The sequence below is a fragment of the Echinops telfairi genome, unplaced genomic scaffold (assembly GCF_000313985.2).
Source record: "Echinops telfairi isolate 266 unplaced genomic scaffold, ASM31398v2 ScPeMD7_7424;HRSCAF=8462, whole genome shotgun sequence".
NCBI classification, from domain to species: Eukaryota; Metazoa; Chordata; class Mammalia; order Afrosoricida; family Tenrecidae; genus Echinops; species Echinops telfairi.
The window spans coordinates 16,622,067-16,630,308 of NW_022111324.1; the positions used below are offsets into that span (position 1 = coordinate 16,622,067).

At 39.4% G+C, this 8,242-nt stretch overlaps 1 protein-coding gene across 2 annotated transcripts in view; it reads right to left on the bottom strand.

Moving 5' to 3' along the window:
- Nucleotides 1-3,369: 3,369 nt before the first annotated feature.
- COP1 (COP1 E3 ubiquitin ligase) overlaps nucleotides 3,370-8,242 on the bottom strand; it is a 185,029-nt gene continuing 180,156 nt past the window's right edge. For both annotated transcript variants that reach the window (XM_045298112.1, XM_045298111.1), the window contains exons 18-19: nucleotides 6,092-6,136; nucleotides 3,370-3,689 (exon numbers count right to left, since the gene is read on the bottom strand). In XM_045298112.1, the coding sequence (XP_045154047.1) occupies nucleotides 3,672-3,689; nucleotides 6,092-6,136 (63 nt within the window). In that variant the 3' untranslated portion in view covers nucleotides 3,370-3,671. The remainder of the gene's footprint in view (nucleotides 3,690-6,091; nucleotides 6,137-8,242) is intronic.

Sequence of the window (8,242 nt, forward strand, 5' to 3'; positions counted from 1 at the left end):
GGGATGAGGAAGCCTCAAGTAACCAGAGGAAGCATTTCATTGGCATTATACTGCGCCCTGGTTGACTCATCCCTTCCTCAAAACCCTTCTAAGGATGTCCTATTATCTACAGATGGGTTTTGGGTCTCTGCTCCAATCCCCCTTGTTCTCAACGGTTTTTTTTGTTTTGTTTTTTTCAGTGGCTCTTCTTGGGTCTGTTACCTGATTCTGTTGACACCTCATGATCACACAGGCTGGTGTGCTTCTTCTATGTGGGCTTGTTGCTTCTCTGCTAGATGATCATTTGTTTAACTTCAAGTCTTTAAAATCCCAGATGCTTTTATCTTTTGATAGCTGGGCATCATCAGCTTTCTTCACCACATTTGCTTATGCACTCATTTTGCCTTCAGTGATTGTGTTGGGTGAGCATCACAGAATGCCAGGTTGTTAGAACAAAGCGTTCTTGTGTTGAGGGAGGGCTTGAGCAGAGGCCCCCAATCTGTCCACTTCCTCAATGTATTGCCATATAAATATATGTACATAGGCCAATACCTGCTTTTATGAATTAATATATTTGCATAAGTGTACACCTAAGTTTATACCTCTATCCATAGCTTTGTTTCCTAGATCTTTCCTCTGAAAAATATTTTAAACAAAACTCTTTTCGAAGTTCATTCACTAATCTTGAAAACGATGCCAGCTTACATGGTTCTGTTTGGAGCAAGTGTAACTTTTTAATAATGTCAGCTTTTTCACTAAGATTTGAGTCCAACTATTCATCATGGTCTTAACACCTAGAAGATAGTGAGATGTAATGCTTTTGAAGCTGTGAACACTAGAACCTTTTCCTTAAGTTTAAGGTCAAAGACACAAACTGATACAAAATTAGTTTTAGCCTTTATTATTCACATATAATGTGAACACTTGTGTTTCACATTGAAGTATGTTGCAGACACTGTTAAAGTTCTTCTATAATATATAGTACTGTATTTTTATGCAAATACTGCCATAAAAAAGTGAAAGGGAAATGTATGTGGAGTAAGCCCCTGGTGAACCCCCTCTCTGTCCATGGACCAGAGATGTGGATAGCCTTTGCTCTCATGCAGAACACCTTGGAAAGTGGACTGTATGCAGTTAGGTTGAAATTCAGCACCCTATCATGTGATGTCCCTGATGGTTTTAAAAGCTGTCCTAGTGTTTAGTATTTTCTACTTCTTTTGATTGCGGTTTCTATCTGTTTTCCTTTGTTACTGCTGTTAGTTTTTGTTCATATATATGAAATCCAGGACAGGTAAATCTTGATAGACAATCAGTGGATTATTGGTTTCTTGGGGGTATGGTAGGGAAGGTTGGGAGAAATGGGGAGCTCATATCAATTAGTACAAGAATGAGGAAAAGGTTTTAAAATGGATGTGGTAATGACTGTACAACCCTTCTCAATGTGATTGAACTATGGGATTGTAAGATGTGGATCATATGCCAATAAAGCTTGGAAAAAATTTTAAAAAAACAAAAAGAAAACCAAATCACACCACGTGTGCCCCTCCCCACACCCCCAGGTCTAAACATGCAACACTTATGAAACTACCACAGGGTGGGGAAGATATATTTGGAAGAAGAAAACTATAGAAGAAAAAAAAAAACATGGTCCATATTCTTGGGTGGTGCAAACTGTTAGTCATTTGATAACTGAAAAGGTGACGGCTCAGGCCCGCCCAGAGGCACCTCCTAAGACAGACCCGAGTGGTAGGCTTGAAATCCCAATGGGACAGCTGTGCTCTGTAACACATGGGTAACTGGCTTTGCCTGTACTGTTATCTTTCTAAAATTTGAAAAATTCTAATTCTCAAAGCACGTTTGGTTCCAAAAGTTTCAAACTAAAAAACACCTTTTTCTATAGTATGTTTACCACACCACGCTTCTCTAAGTATTGATAAATTACTTTTATAACTATCGCTCAGAATAGCACTCTGTTCATATCCTTCACTGTAAAGTACACGGAGCTTTAGAAGAGTTCTTCACATGACTTGCTTGATGTACTCTTCTGACTACTAGGTTTCTTCTTCTTGGCAACTTGATTTACAAACCCAACCAGATAGTGTAAAGGTTGTATAGCCTGAAAATACGGTAAAAGGACTTACCCTGTTCCCTCCAAGTCACGGGTTGGCACACTGAAATTTGTGGACTGGATTTTACCAGTCGGCCTGTTTCACAGCCATACTTACTATGGCTTTACATCAGAGCTGACAAGTTGCCACAGAGACCATAAGGTTCCCAAACTCTAAAATACGGAGGGCTTTAAAAACTTTGTGTAAATATTCCACTCACTTAATTACACTTTTCCACTAATTTTTTTGGAGCTATTGAATATCCCTTAACAGGAAAAATTTGCTGCCCCCTGCTCTGAGCCATTGTTTAGTACATTGACACCACATGCTATGACAATTAGGCAGCTATGATTTTTATAACATTAGGTTGTTTGGTCTACAGTTAGGATTTATGGTATACGTGCAGTTAGATTTTATGTCAACTTGCACCTGTGGGAAAGCATAGGGCTGGAGTCCAACCTATTCATCTGGGAGTATGGCCTTTTTTATAAGACAGTAAGGAGTTCTCCCTCTTTGGCCCTTTGCCTTCTTGCTTGCTGGGACTGTCTGACTCTGAAGACCTGCAATGTTCCCACTAGCTGTAGATTAACTCAACTCTGCACCCACTGGCTGGTAATAACATCCCTGCTTCCCACCATAGCTTTCTGTATCAGTGACCTGTAGCTACGGGAGTCTGAAGAGGACCCTCCCTGGCTAACATCAGACTTGAGTTGGGCTGAGATGCCTTCTTGGCATAAAATGACTTTTGGTATGAAATTCTTTTTTATACATATATGAGCAACACTGGTTTTGTGTCTCTAGACAATGCAGCCTAACACAGTATGCATACGGGACATTTCAAAGGCCAGGACAGAATTTGATGTCGCAGACAGGGAAATTCCTCTTCTCTTTGAATGGGGTCTCCACAGGTCTAACGTTTAGACCTTTGGTCACATCCAGAAAGACTGGGGAAGCATGCTCCAGAGGTGTAATCTGTTAGCACGAGGTACGTATACAGCAGAAAGACTGGGGAGTATAGTACATGCTGATGACAGAAATATGGCCAGGGAATTAAGAAAGGAATTCATAAGGTTAAAGGTATTAGTCTTTCCACTTTCTGTAAGCATTAAAATAAATGGAAGGAATCCATACACTTTATATTTTACGTTGATATGCAAAATCCCAGAGGTTGGGAAATAAGGACTTTACAAGTTATTCACTGATACATTATTCTATATTTCATGTGTATTATTGCTTTAATATCTTTCACCATACTTGATAAAAATTGTTCCAGCCCAGTCAGTTGTGGCTCAATAAACTTTTATTATTTTTTGTTATTTATTTTTATTCAAAAGCATTTGTTTCCCTATCACAAAAATTAGATAACCACACCACCAACAGCAGCAAAGTCCTGGAGTTAACATTGATGGCAGAGAGCTCACTGGGCATTCCCAATGTCCCAGATGTCATAAAGGTCAGAAAAGAATTAGAAACCACCTAACCACCAACATCCCTGGTGACTTGGGGCAGAAGCATCATGTTCTCTTACTGTCAGCTGCAGATGTACTTCAGCAAGATCAAGTACACTCGACTTAACAAAGACCTTCATACCAATTCCAGCACCTAGTTAGAAAGAAAAAAGGGGGCTCAGCTTAATCAAAGTTTGAAAATATAGACAGAGATTAATGAATCTCACTATATTTATCAACAGAGAACTAAATTAAGAAAACTTTTCCAACCGGCAAAATGTCAACAACTTTAAAGGAACTGGACATTAATCTTTTCTTACCTTCAATTGAAAAGTTGCATATATACTTTCAGATTAGATATCTCACAGTTAACTGGACAGCCTTCAAGGCATACTACAAAAACATATGGATAAATAAGCTGGCTGATGCTCAGCATGGGCATAACACGTCTCAAATCTATACTGACAGTCATATGAAAATCCTTTTGGTATCATGTTTTGCTGGATTTTAGAGTTAAAGTAGTAATTTACCATATAAGGACGTTAGATTCTGCTAAAACTAAAAATGGGACTAAGAAATAACCAACTAAATATGAAAAAAATTAGATGTAGCTAAGAAGGGATAGAGAGCATATGAGGGAAATGATGAGATACTGTAAACAATGAGTATGCTGGATGAAGAATGCAAATTCTCCACCTAGATTTACAGGGGTAAACCTATCCTCTTTCTCCTCTGCTGAGGTCTGACTTTGTGTTACCCTTTCTTTCTATTTGGTAAGCTGGCTACTGAACATAAGAGGTCAGTGCTACTGAACAAAATCTAAAGGCAGTCAGAGTTTATGAATATATATATATATATAAGGTTCATGCAGGCAGGAAAGCAATAGCCCTAGAGGCAAAATTTATTGAAGAAAACAGTGCATCATTTCCAAATATATACCTGGCCATGAGAATAAAGTACAGTGATTCAGAAGCTATAGAATGCTACAGTGGAAACAGATTCTATGGCCTCCTACCACGTTGCTTTCAGAACATAAGAAACATCAATCAGTTTTGAAACCTGATCCTCTCATCTGACTTTCCAAACAGAGAAACTGCTGCATTTAAAAGGGACCTACCATGTAAATGAAGGCCACCGGGCCATGAAGAGACCACCGTGTCATTCGGGGAGCCCTGGAGGTACTGTTGGGGAAGTGTCAGACTGCTAAGAATGTTAGTGGTTCCAACCCACCTGCTGTTCCAAGGGAAAAAGATGAGGCTTTCTGTTTCTGTAAAGATTTGCAGCCTCAGAAACCCTGTGCAGGGTCCCTATGAGGCAGAGTCCACTTGTTGGCAGTGGGTTTGATCTCATGTACTAAAAGAGCTCTGGTGATTTAGTTGGTTAGGAGTTGGGCTGCTGACCAAACCCACCAGCCACTCTCCACAGACAGATGAGGTGATCCTGTAGAGATTTATAGATCCAGAAACGCTAAAAGAGCAATTCTACTCTGTCCTATAGGGGGTGGGTCACTATGAGTGGGAATCAACTCAGTTACAAAATGTTTGTCTTTTGGTTGCTTTGGTTTACCAAATAAATTTACTTAATGAGGTAATAGTGTAGTTCTTCTCTTTTACGTTTATTGATTTCAGCCCTTTGGGACAGTATGGTATGTTTGTACTTGCTCCTTGGTGCTATGTCATTCTTAAGAATAAATAAAGGATGAAAGAAGTCATGTCAAAATGAATGCTATAAGAGGCAAGGGAAGTACATGCATAATAATAAAAAATACTGATATTCCCCTATCAGCAGAGAATATGTTAAAAGAATAAGTACTCACAGAGTAAGTGCCAGCCAAAGAGATGTACTAGAAACTAACACCAAAGTCATGTTTTGTTTAAACTTTGCTGCTTAGCTACAGACTTATTTGTCCAATTGCTACATATCCAATGGTATGTTCACATTAAGAATCTTACTTCGTTGAGCTTGTCACTGCAAACAAATTATGTATAAAACTACGTATGAATTTGTGACTGAGACTGTGTGCCGAGGGATACTAACATACTCAGAATATTACAATAACATCATCACAGGATCAGCCAATCTTCAAATGATCACTAAATAGGAATAACAAAAAAAAGTCTGGACAACTGAGGAAAACAACCTACTTGTCAGCGAAGAGAAGGAAGAGAAAGATAAGGTCGAGAGTAGCAAAATAAGAGTCAGATAGGCTTCAATCTGCTCACTGGTTCAACTTCTCCACTCGGTCTTGTACCTAACGCAGTGACTGCCTTGGGACGAAGTCGCACAAGTTAACAGAAGCTTGGCCCAGAGTAAATTCTTAATAATCTTTAGTTGTTTTTCAGTCCGTCTGTCATTCTATTCAGCGTCCACATAACTTTCTAACAAGTGCTATCCATCTTCATTCTAGTTGCTACCTATTCTTTTTCCTTTCAGTCAAACCCTTCCCAAGGAAACAGACACCCATGATTGGGAATGTAAATCTCCATGATCCTGTTAGAGGCTAAAACTGGGAAAAATGGATGTGAGTTCAAAATGGAGATGCATGAAACAACTTACCTTAATTGTACCCTGACTGTTAGCAGCAATCAGCACGTTGGACTCCTAGGAAAGAACGAGAACCTTTAAAGTGTGGAGGAGGGTTTCCTGGGGGAAATTCCAAGAGAAGATTGCCCTCATCATCTTTTCCTCACTCCATCCCAAGGCACCAACAGACTTTAAAGTGGGAAACCAATTTTCAATATGATTTAAATAAGAGTTCTAAAAACAAAACCCCATACATTTTAGGACAGTTCTTTTGTTGTTGCTGTTTTTTTAAGTATAGTTGAAAGCAGAAGGGAAAATGTTGGATGTAAACTGAGGTGGGGAAAAAGTGGGGGGGCAGGGGTAGGGAGAGGGCTGATGGACAGAAGGAAAGCCAAGAGAAATGAGTACTGAATTAAAACTCAAATAAAAATAGAGAAAAGAAAAGCAAATATCCCACCCCCCGGAAAGCAACCCCTTCATTCATTTTCTCCAATTAAACACTACTACTTGATGTAACTGTTGCCAATAAATTTGGCATTAATCTCTAGGAGTATTAGGAAAACAAGGGAATGGGCAAATTCACCTGGGAGAGGAAAAACTTCATCTTTAACTATACTGAACTTCAGCATATATGCATTTTTAATAAGCTCGGTGATTATTGGAAAGAGAGTATATGTGTAAAGTATTTTAAAAATATATTTTAAGACAGGGAAATTATTTCTCTAGAGTTGGGAGGGTAGGAAAAGGAGCAGACAAGACTGAGTGCACCAGAGAATCTCACAAAGTAGGAAGAATTGGCATACATCTCCTGTTGGAAACAGGACCTTGAGTGGGCTCTGAAGGACAGAAGGGTATAGTAGTCCTTTGCTTTCTAGGGTAGGTGGTGAAGAGGAGGTAAAATAGGCTCAAAATTGCCACAGAGGGAACATGAATGATGGACAAAGTCCAAATAATAGCTATGAGAAACAGATAAACTTCAGTTAAGAACACCATCAGCCTGATTATCCATCAGGCTTAATGGTAAAGTGATGAGAAGAAAGAAAATTCTTCAATTTGCCTGTATGCTAGGCAAATTAATATAGCAAAGCTGAGCTTAACTGTAATAATCTTGATATAAGGAATCTGTGGTTTTCAAACATATACATTTCTTTCTTTTGACTTCCAGTAAAGCTCTTTTTAAAAGTGCTCATCTTGTTAATATTCGTGTAAGAAGAAAGAAATAATTGCTTTCACAATTCCCAAACTGTTTATGGGATCAGAACATGTTGGTGACAGCAGCAAAGGTTATAGTTTGCATCATGAAGAAATAAAGAATCCATGGTCCCCAATCCTATCCAGAGTGAGCTTAAGAACTGGTGATCTTTTGCTCTAAAACCAGTACCTAACCAAAAACCCTGTGGTAGAGTTGATTTCATATCATAGTGACCCTATAAGGGCAAACTGCTCCTTAGTGTTTCCTACCCTGTACATCTTGAGGGGAGTAGAGAGCCTTATCTTTCTCTCGCCAAGGAGCTGTGAGGTTGAGGTGTGGACCTGGAGGGTAGCAGTGAGACACTTGCCGGACAGAGCCACCAGAGCACTTAACTCAGTACATATGCTCTTAAAAATAGGAACTCAATAATATAGTACTTGTTATTAGAATTGGTGCTAATACCCACTTTGGGGAGTGATGGGCCATTTTGGGAACTTGATGTGCACAGTGTTTCCATGTCATCTGGAGGGTGGGAGTGAGAGAAACAAAAGATCTACTTGAAATTTATCTACTTTCAGTTACTTTGAGTCCATAAACTGCTTATAGTTGGTGAAAGCCCTCCAGGAGATACATAACTTACCCTGAATGGGTCAAAAGGCAGAAGTCATCTGTGCCCCAGAAAACATCAAAGGGAGGCAGCACTGTGTGGTACAATATGAAACTCTGTCTAGCAAGAACTTTAAACTAGCTCTTGGGAAAAGCTGTGCGATATCAAAACTGCTACCAAAGGACCCAGAAATCCCTCTCCTGTGCACACTATCCTCACATGAAGCTGAATACAGGACTGCTCAATATGACTGCTCTTTTAAGAAGGCCTCCAGTGTCTTAACCCCCAACTCGAAGAATCACTCAATCAATGGTATGGCCAGAAAGAACTTCTCTCTCTGCTACAGGAAGATAAAGTGTCAGGACGATGAAAAACTTATAGCCCA